The sequence below is a fragment of the Lucilia cuprina genome, chromosome 4 (assembly GCF_022045245.1).
Source record: "Lucilia cuprina isolate Lc7/37 chromosome 4, ASM2204524v1, whole genome shotgun sequence".
NCBI classification, from domain to species: Eukaryota; Metazoa; Arthropoda; class Insecta; order Diptera; family Calliphoridae; genus Lucilia; species Lucilia cuprina.
Window position 1 is genome coordinate 74,677,299 of NC_060952.1, and position 17,921 is coordinate 74,695,219.

General features: G+C 29.0%; 1 protein-coding gene across 26 annotated transcripts in view; it reads right to left on the reverse strand.

Moving 5' to 3' along the window:
- Nucleotides 1-5,100: 5,100 nt before the first annotated feature.
- The window catches only part of LOC111681182 (phosphatidylinositol-binding clathrin assembly protein LAP), a 50,212-nt gene continuing 37,391 nt past the window's right edge, over nt 5,101-17,921 (reverse strand). For 14 of the 26 annotated variants that reach the window (XM_046948301.1, XM_046948302.1, XM_046948308.1 and 11 more), the window contains 4 exons: nt 16,216-16,489; nt 13,931-14,030; nt 9,369-9,458; nt 5,101-5,411 (listed from right to left, as the gene is read on the reverse strand). In XM_046948301.1, coding sequence (XP_046804257.1) covers nt 5,220-5,411; nt 9,369-9,458; nt 13,931-14,030; nt 16,216-16,489 — 656 coding nt within the window. In that variant the 3' untranslated portion in view covers nt 5,101-5,219. The remainder of the gene's footprint in view (nt 5,412-9,368; nt 9,459-13,930; nt 14,031-16,215; nt 16,490-17,921) is intronic. The other 12 variants (XM_046948325.1, XM_046948305.1, XM_046948320.1 and 9 more) reach the window with 4 other exon arrangements.

The following is a 17,921-nucleotide window of genomic DNA, read 5'->3' on the forward strand; positions in this document are numbered from 1 at the left end:
TCCAAAAAAAGTGGTTAGACTGCAACCAGAGACAATGGTAGCGTACAACAGGCCCGATATGGGTTTAGTTGTATTTCTTGGGATTTTATGTAACACAAATCCCACTTTTAAACTGACTTAATTTTATGAAAGATATAAGAAACTGTGGACCATTTAGTGTAGACCCATTTAGTGATTTTTTTGTAAAAAAAAAATAATGCAAAATCGATGTATAATTTAGAAAGTTATAAAAAAACTAGAAAGTAGAATAAAATAAGAAAACGAACAAAATTTTATTTCACTATAACATAATTAGAACTTTATTTAAACATAATCAGTTTTTTTTGTTTTATTTTTTTTTTAGAGTTTATAATAATTATTATTTCATTAATTGTATTTACAAAATATATAGTATAAATATAAAAAAATGAAGCGTAAATAAAAAACAAAAAGTAAATTTCTGAAAAAATAATAATAAATTTAATACAACATATTTTTTTCTGCTTGCTTTAATAAAAACAATTTTAATTTAAAATTTCGTAAGCTACAAAATTTAGTTTATTATTTGTTGTTTAAAAATTAAAATAAACAATTTAATTGGAATGTTTTAACAAAATCTGTGAGTTTTTTTTTTTAAATTAAACCGATTGAATTAAATTATTAACAAATTTTTTAATTTAACAAAATTTTCTAATTACAAAGAAAAGTTTCACACAAACATAATAATGATAGTTGTTAAAGTTAAATTTAATTTTAAAAGCAAAGTTATTTTTTGGGAAAATATATGTAATTTTTTTTTTAATTAAGATGATTTTTTATAAGAAACTGTTATTTGTTTTTATGGTTTCTCCTGAATATATTAGGGTTGTAGTTGTTTATTTCTTTTATTATTATTTCTAGCGTTTTTTTTTATTTTATATTTTTTAAGTATTTTTTTTTTAATTTTTAACATTGGACAATCATTTTTTCTAGCTTTATTATTATTTTAAAGTTTTCCTTTTTCTGTTTTTAGCATTTTACACACAATTCATAATTTGTGATCGTTTTTTGTATTTATTAATATTATTTATTTGTATTTATATATTTATATGTGTAAGTGTTTAGTTTTTATTTTCTAGTTTACATTTATTATGTAAAGGGGGGTTTTTATGTAAAGAACTAATATTTATATAAGTATAAAGCGACTTTATATATTTTATAAAAATTTCTATAGTTTGAAAACTAAAATCTTAGTTTTTTTGTTAGTTTAATTAAGCAGTGAGTCTTTATAACATGAAATGCTTAAAATGTTTGTTTTATATTATATTCGCCTGAAAGTATACTTTAGATTTTGTTTTTATAATGCACCTTAAAGTAGGCAAGTTTTCACATTCTCTTTTATTATGAAATTGTGGTGAAGAGAAGTCATTAGTAAAATGTTTTTTGTAACTATGGCACAATATTTATGTTTTTTTTTATTAAAGACCTGAATATTTTTTATACAAGGGGACCATTAAATCTGTTATCTTTAAGAAAATTTTGAACTTTTTTTAATGGTTATTCCATTCAAAATTTCATTATCATGATCGAATGACAATTTCTAGTAAGATAGCAAAAATTCAAGACACGATTTTAGTCGGTACTTTTCATGATCAACTAAAATTGAGTCTAGACTTTTTGCTATCTCACTAAAATGATAATGATCAAATGACAACGATCACTTATAATTCTTTACGTTATTGATCTGTTTGACTATGATATCGCCTTTAAATGAGATAAAGTTATATACTTTTCTAAATTTTTCATAAAATTAAAATTAATATTTCATAACCTCAAATTGCATTTAAAATTTCTATAATCTCAGGCTCTCGAATAAGAAACAAATTTAAGTTTCAAGTAAAAAAACATCTAAAGCTTTATTAGCATTATCGAAATCGTCTAAAAATTCAACAACAGTTTTCATTAATGACTTAACACTATATTTTTGGCCAAATTTTTTTTTAAATTTGAATGCAATACCGTCGCTATCTCTCAAACGACGACGATCAGGCCGATAGCAGTTATTTGACTTTCGACTTTTTTTCCTCTCGCTTGCTCTATTGTAATGTGTTCTTATCACTGTTTCATGTTATACGTTCTCTGCTTTAATCATGTGCCTCCATTTGTCAAAACATACAGGCCTGTCACAGAATTTCATTCCGATCGAAAGTGGAATTAATTTTCCTAATTTTTTTTCTTCAATAAAGAAAAATTACATTTGTTAACGGAATGTAACATTCGATCGGAATGTAATTCTGTGACAGGACTGTATGTTTTGACAAATGGAGAACATATATACTCAGACCTTACCGTGGTGAAGACAATATAAACTGGTAAACAACAAATGAACCTCAGTTGAGTTGTCAGTTGCCAAAATTACAGACCACCAGCTGCAAAATTTCAGTTGTCAAAGATGTGGCACTTTCTTTGCTTTCTATTGACAGGTTTTGGACCAAAATTAGATACAAATATCTTAGAAGTAATATTATTCCGTATATATAATATTCCTCAAGAGTCATGATTGAACATTTCTTATGAATTATATCCAGGAAACTGAGTTTCTTAACAACGGACGATACATTAGAGATACATTCAGTGAATACTATAAATGGTTTTTGTTGTTACCAAGATCTTACATAAAAAAATAGCACACAACCGGCCCGATAGTGGTCAAAGTTAATTTCTTCGAATTTGATTTAGTAACATACCCCCATCAACCTATCCCGAAATTATTATCTATTTATAGATGCAGTTCAAAAACCTCTTTTAAGCCCTTAAATTGTCGACTTGTAAAAGTAAGATGCTACCCAAATAAAGTCTCAGCTTTAAAACTTTTGAATCTTCTGAATCACTTGATATTTAAACATAAAGATACATATTTTAATATGTGTTCAAGGACCATTTTTTGTGAAAACGTTTTCTAAAAGAAAGAAATTTTTCAAAAAGCTTTGTAGTACTTATAGTTCGTAGGACCATTACTTATCAGCTTTAATATTGAACATATTTAAACTGTTACTTTTTAAACTACTGAAAGTTCAGTAATAGATTTATAGTAAATGATTTCATCTTAATATGGGTTCTAAGGACCATTTTTTATTTATTGTTTGTTTTCAAACCAAACTAAATTTTAGCTTTATACTTTTAGAACTCAGATTTTTTAGATCATTTATTGAACATATATAAACTGTTACTTTTTAAACTACTGAAAGTTCAGTAATAGATTTATAGTAAATGATTTCATCTTAATATGGGTTCGAAGGTCCATTTTTATTTATTGTTTGTTTTTAAACCAAACAAAATTTTAGCTTTATACTTTTAGAACTCAGATTTTTTAGATTATTTATTGAACAAATATAAACTGTTTCTTTTTAAACTACTGAAAGTAGAGTAATATATATATGGGTTCGAAGGACCATTTTTGATTTATTGTTTGTTTTGAAACCAAACTAAACTTTCGCTTCATACTGAACAAGTATAAACTGTTGCTTTTTAAACAGCACATTAAGTTCAGTAATAGATATATGGGTTCGAAGGACTATTTTTGATTTATTGTTTGTTTTGAAACCAAACTAAACTTTCGCTTTATATTACTCATGACTTAGAAGATTTTATTTTGTTTTCGAGAACTTTTATTGAACAAGTTCATACTTTTTCTTTGGAGTCACTTGATTTTTAAACAGCTTAACCGTTCAGTACAGCCATTAATTGCTTTATATTAATATAGGTTAGAAAGGATCATTTTTGGTTTATTATTTGTTGTTATGATATCACTTTCAATTTATAGGTTTTTTTAAACTTTGAAAACACTTGATTCATAAACTGTTGAACTATTTTTATTTGGGTTCTAAGGACCACTTTTTAATGTGGTGGTGCTGGTAGCCACTTTTACTTTATAGTTTTTTAACATTTTTTAAATACATGATTCTTTAAATGCTTGGTTTCGAAGGACCACTTTTGTTTTAGTCTTTGTTATAACGGTTTGAAACTTTGTTATACTGTTCAAAATTTAAAGAAGTTCACTTTTCAAACCACTGTAGTACTAATTCCTAGTTGAACATTTCTTATTTGGGTTCGAAGGACCACTTTTGTTTTAGTCTTGATTAGTGCTGCTTAAAACTTTGTTATACTGTTCCAAATTTTAAAAAAAAGTTCCCTTTTCAATTAACTGTACTACTAGAACATGATTCTTTAATTATTGAACATTTCTTATTTTGGATTCGAAGGACCACTTTTGTTTTAGTCTTTATTATTGTTGTTTAAATCATCGTTATACTATCCAAAACCGAAAGAAGTTAAATTTCAAACAACAAATAGTTCCTAGAACCATTTGTAATCAAAAATTGATCGGAAAGACTGTTACTCTATTTCATAGCTAAATCTATAAAGAAGTTTTTACTTCCTGTCAATGACACATATCAATTACTTAAGTTGCAAGAGGAATTCTTAATGTACACTCTCTGTTTACAAACTTTTTTAACATACTGTAATAAATTTTGTTTACATTTTTACAAAAACGTTTATTAGTTGGAATATTTATATAAAGTCACATGAGGAGAAACTCAAAATAAAGTGGAAAACCAGGAAAAGGACTACTTTTCAAAATAAGCTTAAAAAGAGAGATGAGAATGAGTGATAAGGTTAGGGAGAGAAAGTAGGCTAAATACGTTATAATGTAATGTATTGTTGTTGTATATATATTTGTTTTATGTTTGTTTTTTTTATATAATAAGTATTTAATTTAATGTATTTGTTGTTGTTTTTTTAATGTATATAAATATATTTATATATAGTATTTATAATATTCATGTATTATGGTAATTTTTTGTTGTTGTATATATATAGAGTTATAATAATATAAACTAATAAATTATAGTTTAAATTTTTGTTTCATTTTTGTTGTATTGTATAATATAATATAGTTAAATATAAATATATTCAATTATTTTTTTTTTTCCTTTTTTAATTTTTAATAGATTTGTATTCTTATTTTTTTTTTCAACATTATTATTATTAATAATTTCTTTTTAAATTATTTTATATTTTTTATAGAATTCTTTGCATTTTAATAGTTTTTTTTTTTAATTTTTCTTTAATATAGTTTTATTCTTTTTTTAATAACATTTCATAATTCTGTATGTAATTGTTGTTGTTGTTATTGTAGGTTTCATTTCGTTTCGTGAGAATTTGTTATTCTTTTGTTTTTGTTTTTGTTTAGTTGTCATTTATAACGCTCCAAAAGGATCTAAAGGTTTATTACCACCATTTGTCTGCATCATGGACTGCATTTGTGGTTGTGTGGTTTGCATTATGCCAGCTGGATTACTGGGCATTACCATCGGTTGTTGCATCGTCGGTGGTACGCCAGTCAAAGGGGCTTGTCCCATCATTGTTTGACCCATCACCGGCATTCCCTGCTAAAAAACAATAAACAAGAAAAAGAAAAGAGAGAGAGAGAGAGAGAAAGAGAACATTAAAGAAAATAAGTTTTTTATACATTTGTTTATAATTTTAATAAAATTTAAATTTGTTTTTTATTGAGTTAAATATATAGAACAAAAGTTTTGTTTTTGTTTTTTTTTTTATTTGCATGTTTCTTCAATCACATAAGAAAGCAAAACATAAGTTCCATGCAATTTTAAACAAGTTGCTGTTTTCTAACTAAAATTTTATAATTGCATCTACAGTTGGGTTTATTTTTTTGTAAATTATTTTTTATATTAATTCAAATTGTTGCTAAATAAAACTGGCACATTATTACGTTTTAGTTATTTAAATAAAACAAAATATTACATACTTCTTTAACAAAATAGTTTAAATTTAATTAAAATAAAATCATAGTAAAATCTATAAAGCCCAGCAGACATTTATTTGCTAAAAGAAATAATAATTTAAAAACAAAGTGTTAGAGCAAGAAATAGACTGCACGAAGAAACCTAAGCATACAATAAATAAGTGAATGTAAGACAAAACAAAATGGCTGGCTAGTGTTGAAAAAGTAGTCATTTCAGTTTTTGTCATTTATATAATTTTGTTGTTTAAGGTCGGACGAATTGGCCGAGCTTTACAGTTCGAACTTTTCAAAAAAGATGGCATTATGTAAAACCCCGATTACGTGATCTTAACGACGCAAATTGAAGTCTTAACGATATAAAAGAAAGTCATATTCACCACTATTCTGCAATTCAATGCGAATCAAAATTTTTTATGTTTGTCAATTTTGCATTTCGATTCGAAACTCCGTCACATAAATAATAACTTACAAACGTAACGATGATAATGCCGAATACATTGAAGCATTGAAATAAAATGTAATTGCTTCTTCTTTTTCTTACGATTCCGTTTTTTGTTAGAAGATCGATCGTTGCATAAATAAATGAGTAAACGAAATCGAAATGCTGATTAGGAGTGAATATGAATTATATTGTTAAGACTTCAATCGTTGGGATTACGTAATCGGGGGTTTGATATAATTCCATCTTATTTGAAAAGTTCGATCTGTAAAGCTCGGCTCATTCGTTCCACTTATGAAATGGCATAAACAGATTTTGGTTCATATACAACTTGTTTATAGTATTGAATGAAAGTTTAAGTCATTTTCTGACTGATTTTTCCTCCATTTTCAATACTAAGCTTCTCAACATATAATCTTAGATTATTATAAAAACGTTCGTTGGTCTAAGTCTGATCAATATTTCGATGTGTTACGATCTTTTGTTTGAATTAACTTTATCGGTGAGAAAAGTTTTTCGGAATCTTCAGGAGATACATACAAAGAGACAATATGCATTAAAAATTTGCAGAAAAATTTAATTAGGAAAGATAATGATTTTCTGAATGGAAGGTCTAATTGCAGATATCCTGAAATGATAATATTAACAAGGACGTGTACCAAAAGACTTCTAACTGGGGAACGGAAAAGAAAGCTTCAAAAGATGTATTGTTGAGTTTAAAAGGTATAACTCCATTTACCCATCCATTGTATACCCTTAAATAAAGAGGACATACATAAAAGGGAAATCTCCATGATCTGTTACCTGTATAGCCATCCTATTTCCCTACAGAAACCAAGAAGGTCTCTTAAATCGCGACTGGAAACATCTTCTGCATACCCAAATCACGTCTGGCCCGAATTCTCTCTTAACTTCTAAGATACACCTAGGAATACTTTTGCGAAATTAGATCCCAATATCTTGGGAGTGATATTATTCCGGATATAAAATCCCTCACAAACGCTGAAAAAATTCAAAGGAACTACGTTCAGGAAATTGTGTTTCTGAACCTTCAGTGAATACACTATATAAAGTTGGCCTAGATGTATTAATTTATCTTTGAGAAATCCTTTTAAGAGTTACTATGTTACTGCTAAGTAACCATCACTACCAGATAAGAAACCGTCAATCCGACGTTCAAAGTCCCAATGGACAGTTTTGTAAATTGGATGATCTTGTTAACGATATAATAGTGGACAACTAAATCACTTTAAAATGTAAAGATCAAAAGAAAGCGTGAGCCACGAATGAAGCTCTGGCGTAATTATTATGGGGTTTTTGTGCTCTTCCAAGAAAAAAGTAGGAACTTTATTCCAAAGTAAAAAAAAGATCTGGAGAATAATAAGATAATGAACCAAACAATAAAGAGTACCTATCAAGACGGAAGGTAAAGCTAGAAGCTTAAAAGGAGTAATCACATTACCCCTAAGTAGAAAAAAGAAGAGCTTCATGGAAAATAACTCTCCTCCCTGGGACTACACATTAAGTTCTTAAGAAACTTTATCCCAAAGTAGAAAAAAAGATCTGGACAACAGTTATATTATGGGCCAAGCAATATAGATCAAAAATACCGAATTTAGTAGTAGTGTAATGATGTAATGTACTTGAACGCTGATGAAATGAAAAATATCTCTTCTCCCTAGGACGGCAAATTAAACTTTAGTGTGATGATCATGAGGTTATCATCGCACCTAGTCTTGGAACTAGTGAATAATAATATAGATCTTCAAGCAAACTATTATAAGGTCAAGAGCGTCAACTTGAAGAAAATTGTGCTGAATGGAATCTGGAAGACGGAAGAAGTAGAAAATAGAAGATCTGGACAACAATAAGATAATGGACTAAACAGTAAAGAGTACCTACCAAGACGGATGGCAAAGCAAGAAACCGGAAAGAAAATTAACTTTAGCCCAAAATAGAAAAAAATAATATCAGGACAACAATTATATAATGAATCAAACAATAGAGATTAAAAATAGAGTGTTTACTAGTAGAGTAATGATCATGAGAAGAGAGTAAAATATCTTTACTCCCCGAATTAAGCTCTTGTATATTGATCATGAGGTTGGTACACCAATCTTCTTGGGACTAGTGAACAATAGAAATCTCCAAGCCAGCTATTATAGAATCAAAAGCGTCAACTTGAAGAAAAATATGCTGGATGGAAGCCATAACAAAAGCGGTAGAGAAAGCGAGAAGCTGAATATGAAAAGGAGTAGGAACTTTACCCCAAAGTAGAAAATAGAATATCTCAACAACAATAAGATATAAAAGAGAACAAGAATACCGAGTTTAGTAGTAAAGTAATGATCATGATTGGTATCACTCCAATGTACTTGCTCACTGAAAAACTTAATATCTCTGCTCTCTAAGACGGCACCAAGCTACGCCTGGTAAAGTAGAGGGATCCTGCTGTACTCTCAAAATTCACTTTCTACATTGGCAGTATATTGGCGAAAGAGAACATATGGAAAATTTTAGGTCGTAGAGGAGATGAAGCTCTATCACATGAGGACACTCTTTTTATTCTATGACTTCGATTTAAAAAAATTTCTAATGAAAACTTTTTAATTTTAAGATATTTTGTTTTATTCTTACAATTTTTTTTTTTTACTTAATCGTCAAACTTTTTGCTCCTGCTGGGCTTAGAAAGTCAAAGAAAGAACCACTACTTTTACACAAAAACAACTAAAAATAATTAAATAAACTATTTAAAAAAACTACAGTAAAACGTACAAACTACAGGTGGTTTAAATAGTTTCTAATTATTTTAAAAGATTTGATAGATTAGAAGAATATCATATTACAAGTTTAAGAAGAGAGAGAGAGAAAGAGTCAGAGAGTGTTAGTGGAGTAAGAAAAACGCGTTGAATTTTTATGCATTTTTTTGGTAAATTGCTTCTAAATACTTTAAGAAAAAGAGAAATGTTGATGATGATTTTTAAATATTAATATTTATATATAAAACATGTTATTAATTTAAAACAAAAAAAAAAAAATAAAAAACTAAAAAATTAAAAATATAAATAAATAAAAAAAAATTAAGAAAAAATCAAAAAATTATAAATAAAAAAATAAACTAAAAAATAAAATAAATCTTACCTGCATATAATTTGGTATTACAGGATAACTAGCATGTATATACGGATGATTAATTGTGATTGGCGCAGGACTTACAGTCATGCCATGTGCCTAATACAATCAATTTGAATTTGAATTGGAATTTTTTTATCATTATTTTACATAGAAAATGTAGTTTTATTTTATATTAAAATAAATTTTTAATTGAATTAAATTTGTCATTTTAAAATATTGTTATTTGTTATTATTAATAATTATAATTTGTTATTTAAATGATAGTTGTTTGTTTGTAGTTGTTATTATTATTAGTTTTTAAGGTGGCAGTTATTTGTTGGTTGATTGTTTTTTTTTTTAATATAAATTTTTTCATTTAGTAATTTGTTGAGGTGGTTGATTGTTTGATTGATAAGATTGATTGATTTTGTTGATATGAATTGATTTTTTGTTGTTATGATTGATTTCAAATTTCGATTATTTTTGAATTGGTGGATATAGACAGAGTAGTTTCGAAACCAATTTAAATGAAAACCAAATCATAAATTAAAAATGTTACGGAAATAAATAACATAAAAAGAAAAAAGGAAAAAACAAAACAAAAAAACAAGTTAGTTAGGAAATGAAATAATAAATAGAAAAATAAACTTTAATAAATAAAAAAAAACTAATTAATTAAATAATAAGAGAATAGTTTATCATAGAGCAATAAATAGTTTTAATAAATATTTAAATTGTAAGCCTATTTTTCGTTTTTAGCCTTTTACCTAATTTTAATAAAATTATAAAATCTTAGTTAAATAAAAAATAAATTTGTGCGTTTTAAGAAAAATATTAAAAAAAAACTAAAATATTAATTAACTCATTCCATAAAAATATTTGCAAAATTAAAGAAATACTTTGTAATTGTATGTTTAAATTCTTTTTTTAAGTAAACATTCTTAAATTTCATCCACTTAATTGCTCCCACCATTGTCAAAATATTGGTGGCAGACCTACAAAGCTAAAAGTTCTGACTAGTATTTAAGGCAACCTACCCAAGTCTATCCTTCCATTCGTTTGTCTGCAATAGAGAATACACGGCGTTCTAAAATTTCCTCAAATACTCATATACTCTCTATTTACGATATCAGCTTGGTCCCTCCCCCCCCGGGGCATGTTTCCTTGATTATAGATACCATCTTTGTGTATTACCATGTGGGGTTATAGAGATGCTACATACTATTATCTCTAGTCTGCGGGCACTATAAACTGGTGATGTCACTTCTTTCCACGGCTTGTCCTTGGTATGAATTGACATGGGGTCTAACCAGAGAACCTCATAATCTGATACTACGAATGGCCAATTGCCCTCAGGACTATGTCCTGGCTGGTCAGTTGATTAAGGTTCCTTCGGTATCCACGGCTGTGGTTTATACCCAAATTCGTAAATGGCGGTTAAAGGACTAATGTTAGGTAAAGTCAATATTTCGGGATAAGTTCGGTGCTGTTGCCGAATGACAATAGATACAGACTGTAGGACTAAGCATTGGAAATGAGTTCGTGTCACGTGTACGGGATGAATGTAGAGGTCAGTCATTCGTATGTTTTTCTGTTATGGATGTGCCGGACAAATAAGAAGTGTGCTGACGTAACCGCTAGATCTAAGTACGAATCCATCAAACAATCCCAAGACTTTGTTCTTACTCACAGAGAACACACTGTATTAAATCTGGTATAAACATAGTTTTCTCTGAACATACCTGGACAAGGATGATAATGGTATCACATGTATAAGATACCCTTTATCCATCACTATTTAACCCTGCACACTTCTCATTCATTCGACAAACTCATAAGACTAGAACATACTACAGACTCATTATAGGTATAGGGGCGGATGATATCTTGTATAATATACATTTAAAACCAACTAATTTTCAATGCTTAGTCCCACAGTCTCTCATCTGTGGGATATATGTTTTCATTTGGCAACAGCACCGAACTTATCCCAAAATATAGATTTTACAGTGCATCAGTTTTCATCACTTGCTCTTACCGCGAATTTGGGTTTAAACCACATCCACGACGTTGATCTCGAAGGAATCAGACAGACATAGTCCTGCAGGTAACTGGTCACCCGTAGTGTGTCAAATCATTCCAAGGAAGGGCCGTGGATAAATTTAACATCACCAGTTTATAGTCCCGGCAAACTAGAGGTACCTGTTTCACCTCTTTTCCCTAAAATTGCAATCACAACAAGGTGGGGTCTTTGATCAAGGTGACATGCCCCAGAGGAAAGTAACGAAACAGATGATAAACTCAAGCCATCGAATATCTAGCGAATAATGATTGTAAAGAGATTCCCCAAATCGTACTAAAATGGCCTGATGTAAGTAGCATTTTAAACTTAAATATGACAGAACATAGGCAGATGTTGCAACTTTAGCAGAAGCAGGTAAGATTTAATTTCTGTCTTAAACGCACAGGAACCAATCGCAAATTCACATGTGAAGGCTCCAAAGAGGCATTCACTTCAAGTTTCATAACGAGCAAGTGGTCATGAAGGACCATCATTACTGTGCCAACATAATAGTTTATGAGAGTAAAATTCATAGTTTAGGAGAGTGAAATTCTAGTAAGACAATGATGTTTTGCTAATAAATCTTTTGCTATAGAAAAGTGCATGGACGTTTGACCGATGTTGCTAGATATACAAGCGTTAACTGGGTTTAGCTCTTGTTGTTGTAATAGTTCCGCCATTATAAGTAGAATAAACAACTAAAGGGCGTTCTTACGACAATTGGTTCTTCGCACCAGAACGACTCGGAATTCAACAAACAACGACCAAGGATTAGCAAAGGTTGGTAGAGCTTTTATTGAGAAACGAGTTGTTTCGAAGGAACGCTACCTTCATAAAAGCTAAAGTTTTGCAAAAAAGTTGCCGTACCTCCTGGGCCAAGCTTGAACAATCCCTAGATATTAATCATTGTCCAGAAAGTCTAAGTTCCACTACAAAATTGTTTCAATCTTATCAATGGGCGAAATGGACAGCCATTCTGAAAGTTGAGATCAGCGGCTTAGATTTCCTGTCGGAATTATAATAGTTTCGCTGTTATTAGTAGAACAAATAACTACAGGTTAATATAGCTGTTACTGAGAATCGAGTTGTTTCGGTGAAACCTAATTCTAATAATAAGCGCTGAATTTTGTATAATTGTTGTGAAAGTTCTATTTACTAATCAAGTCCATCAGATACCATGTCAAAAATCTACACCGTAGTTCCTGGGCCAAGCTTAAAACATTCCCTAGTTATTTATCATTATCAAAAGTCTGAGTTCTATTATAAGACTGATTCACTGTTTCTGAAATCAACCAATCAGATTTGTTGTCGGACATTTCAGACCATTTTCCCTTAAAATTTGTAGAAAATATTTACCTTTGAAAGAAGTAATTCTTGGAATGAAGATCAATGCCAATTAAAAAACATTTGAAAATTTGAGACATTTCTATCTTCGACATAATTTGAAATATAAAGGATTTCGGAAACTATTGATGTTGTAGGTCTGGTAATTCATGAACAAATAGGAAGAAATATTCGAAATTTTAGATGAAGTACAATGAACCATACAAATAGCCCGATTATGTCAAATAAGTTTATTGATGAAAAACTGAATTTCTGAATGAAGTTTTTTAGGTCAAATATAAGTCCACCTTGCACCGAGGGACATGATTAAATCTTTCCAAAAAAATTTAGAGACGACTGGTTTACTTTATTGGGATTTAAAAAAAGTGATTTTGGAACGACTGTTCCAATTTTTAGGACACCGAAAAAAAGGTTTATTGATGTTTCTATAATATGATGGGAGTTTAGCTTTAATTTATCTAAAAGAATTGCTCCTTTTCGCTGGTTTTTAGCCATCATTTTTTTACATTGATTTGCTGAAAATTTTTAAAATATTACTGGACTACAAAAACAAATATAAAAAATAATCATATAGCAAGATCATAAACATAACACATTAAACATACAATTACAAAATATTAAAATTTTTTAACAAATAATCAATAATAAATTAAAAAAAAAAATCCATAAAAAACTTTAAACTCAACTACGGTGTAAAGAAGAGAAAAATGTTTAAAGAAAAATTAAAAATAAAAGTGTCAGATAAAGTGAGGTTGTGTAGAACAAAAAGAGCAACAAAATTAAAGAGAAAAAAAGTTGAATGTATCAAAACCTAAAAACCTTCCTTATGGGCACAAATTTCAATTAAACGATATTTTATTTATTAATTTATAATTAATCTCTTAAATTTACGTTTACAGCCTAAAATTTTGCTTAAGAAAAAAAACTTAACTAAGCTTTAAGTTGCCGCTTTTTTTAATGTTTTAAAAATAAAAACAAAGAAAAAAACACAAAATTTTCCAAAAAAAATTATAAAGCTTTTTCTTTGTATATTTTAAAAACAATTAAGAAGCAAAATAGTAGAATAATAAAACTGAAGTTTTTTATTGTTCTTTCAATATTTTTTGCAATTTTTTGTATTTTTTTCTTATTACTGTCAATATAGAAAAAGAGAGAGAGATAGAGGAGAGACAAAGACACTCACCATTGGACGATAGCCAGCACCCGTAGTAGCAGCCATTGGTTGAGGTGTCCAATTAGCACCAGGTTTCGCAGTATTTTTAGGTGAATTCCATTGCACAGGTCTATGGAATGAATATAATGGGAAGAAGTTTTTGTTTTCTGCTTTGATTTATTTTCTTTTTTTTTTTTTGTTGTAATGAATGAATGATATAATACAAATACAATGATTAAATAGTATGAGTATGAAAGAGAGAAAGAGTTTATGACAGTGAGTTGGAGAGACAGGAGAGTTTTAAATGGAGAGTGAGCTAATGGATTTTTTAGTTGGATAAGGATCTATCGTTAAGAATTTTGAACTAATTTATTGAGGATTTTGTTTTCTCGTTTTTAATCAACTAATAAAGACAAAGGGCAATCTTTAATCCAATATGTTTGACAAAATCATATTCTAGGCAATTATGCACAATAATTCCCCGGGAGTTTATTCTCTTTCGCATGCTTTTACAAGATTGATTGATTCCTTTTAGTTTAGAAGAGAGTGTTAAATAAGTTCCTTATTTGTATGATACAGGTTTTTTTTAAATAGAGGGCTCTTTGCCTATTTCTAGTATAAAAATATAAAATTTGCAGAGAATTAGAAATGGATAATACATTTATACGTATGAAAGCAAGAGAACTTATACAGAGCTCTTTGCCTATAACCGTCATAAATGAAAGTCAGTTAATTTATCTTTAATTTGTAGAATTACGGAGAAAATTCTAATTCGTTTTATGGACTAGTCTATTGTTTAGTCCATGAACTTATCTTAGCACTAGTCTATTGACTATTCTATGGACTAGTTTAAAGACGAGACTATGGACTAACCCGACCAGTACTCTAATTACAAGACTATGTACAAATCTACTGCCTAGTCTAGACTAGATTACATATCTATGGACTAGTATATTGTCTAGTCTATGAACTTCTCTTAAAACTAGTCTACAGAGAAGCCTATTGACAAGATTATGGACTAGCCTGATAAGTACTCTATTGACAAGACTATGGGCAAGTCCATAGCTTAGAATACGGACTTGACTAGAGAGTAGTTTATTGATTAGTCTCTGCACAAGGCTAGTAAGTGCTAGTAAGAGTGCTATTCTACAGGGACTAGACTATTGACTAGTTAATTAATTAGTCTATGGGCTAGTCAGTGCACTATTCTATTGACTTGTATATGAACTAGTCTACACAGTACTCCATTTATAAGACTATTCTATGGACTAGGCTATTGACTAGTTTATGTATTACTTTATTAACTAAGTATGGAGTTGTCTTCAGACTAGTTTTCTGCAGAGCAGTCTCTGGACTGGTCTACAGAATAGTCTATTTACTAGCCGGCAAAGTACTCTATTGACTAGACTACGGAGTAGTATGTTGACTTGGCTTTTTACAAGTATATTGACTAGTCTTCAGAAAAGTGTACGGTCTAGTCTACAGAGTGGTATATAAACTAGTCTATGGACTAGTCTGTGTACTAGTCTATTGTCTAGTATATGGACTAGTCTATTGACTATACACTAGTCTATTGATTAGTCCGTAGACCTAACTACTAATTAGGTTATATACTAGTCTAATGTCTACAGAGTAGTCTATTGGCTAGATTATGAACTAGTCTATTGATTGTCTATGGACTAGTCTATGCACTAGTCTATTGATTTGTCTATGGACCAGTCTACACAGTAGTCTATGGACTAGTCTATGTACTAGTCTATTGATTTGTCTATAAACTAGTCTACACAGTAGTCTATGGACTAGTATACAGAGAAGTCTTTCGACTAGTCATTGGACAAATCTATTGACTAGTCTACAGGGCAGTCTATGACTATTCTATAGACTAGTATATGCACTATTGATTAGTCTATAGACTAATCTACTATGGATTAGTCTAGTGACTAGTCTATGGATTAGTCTAGTGATTAGTTTATGGACGCCTTCGATATTTACTAATCTATGTATTACTCTATGAACTATTTTAAAATATAATTGATCTCTTTTGGACTCTTGCTTTCAAACACACTCTCTGTCGATCTCTGCTTTAAATCATGGTCAAGAGAGCAGATTTTTTCATAATTTAGAAGTAAAATATAAGAATTCTTATTTACAACTTCATAACAAACATATTGGATTAAACGTTCGAAAATTAAATTTCATATAAAACAGGAGAGCGTTAGCGAAATGTAGGAGAAAGGATTCAAATGTTTTTTTTTTTTTTTTGCTAATGCAGAGTGATATGATAGTTTGCTTGTTTGTTTTTGTATTTTACTCACTTTGTTGTAGCTGATTTATTAATATTTAAATTTTCAACTAGAGACATGAGAGAACTATCCAAATCACCAGTTAAGAGTTTTCCAGTGCTGGCTGGTGGTTGCTGTTGTTGCTGCTGCTGCGATTGTTGTTGGTGGTGGAGTAGTGGATCTTGTGAGGCAATACCTGCAGTATTAATATTTGTTTGATTTCCTGCTGGTGGTTTGCCAACAGAAGTATTTGTGGTAGTATTAGACGTTATGCCGGGTTTTAAAACATCACCCAAAGCATCAAAGCCTTTGTTTATTAAATTGTTTTTTTTTTTTTTTTTTTTTGTTTCATTGAATGCAAATTTTTGTGTTTTTTATATTACAGAAAAAATATGTGGTTTTTTAAGAGATTTTTTTGTTGGCAAAAAAATTTGGACGTTCAATTTTGATTTAATTACAATTGATTTGTGATATTTGATGTGTTAAAAATATGGTGTATTTTGAATTTTTTGGTGCATTTTCAGCGATTGTATTTTATTAGAATTATTACAATAATAATAATAACACACATATATAGGCACACGCACACATATATAAAATAAAATAAATATATTAAATTACAATGAATAAAGAGAGTGAATAAAGGAGAGTTTTACAAATGAGATTTTAAATGAAGTGTGATTTTTTTGTTTGTTGTAACCAAAACCATTGCATACACACACGCACACATGTTAAAAGTAAAATGATAACCACCATTTTGTATTTTTTTTTATATTTTTAGAATATGAGATTCCACCATTATTTTTACACATAATTTTTTTATTGTTATTTTATTAATTAATTGACGTTTGGTTTAATTAACATTTTTATGTTTTTAACGAGTTTATTTATTAAGATTTGTGCCACCACAGTGTTTTTTAGACAAATAAATGGGATGTTTTTTTTTTTTGTTTAAATAAAATAAAACATAAAAAGAGAAGAAGAAAAAAATATATTTGCAAATAAATATTGATGAATTTGTTGTTGGACTATATTAATTTTTTTGTATTTTCTTTTTTATATTAAACAATATTAAAAAAGGAAATTTAAAATGTGAGTAGAGAGAGATAGAGAAAATGTATGGTTTTTAAAAATCATAATTATAAATAATAATAAAAACATAAAAAGAGAAAGAGAAAAAAATAACAAGGAAAGTTGTAGCTGTAAGCAGGGATGGGAAATTTAGTACTTCAGTTATTTTTGATATAGTCTACTTTACAGTCTGGTGTGTAGTTTAATCTATAGTCTAGTCTACAGTTTAGTCTATAGTATAGTCTAGTCAATAGTCTAGTATAGTCTATAGTCTATTATATATTTTAGACTATAATGTAGTCTATAGTTTAGTCAATCTATAGTCTTGTTTTAGTATAGTTGATAGTATAGTCTATATTCTAGTCTACCGTCTAGCCTATAGTGTAGTCTATGGTATAGTCGACAGTCGAGTCGATAGTCTAGTCTATAGAGTAGTCTAATATGTAGTCTTGTCTACAATCTTGTCTATAATTTACTTTATAGACTAGTCGAAAGTATAGATGATAGTCTAGTTTACAGTCTGGTCTATAATCTAATCAATAGTCTAGTCTATACTCTAACCTATAGTCTAGTCTATAGTCTAATCTATAGTCTAGTCTATAGTCTAGTCTATAGTCTAGTCTATAGTCTAGTCTATAGTCTAGTCTATAGTCTAGTCTATAGTCTAG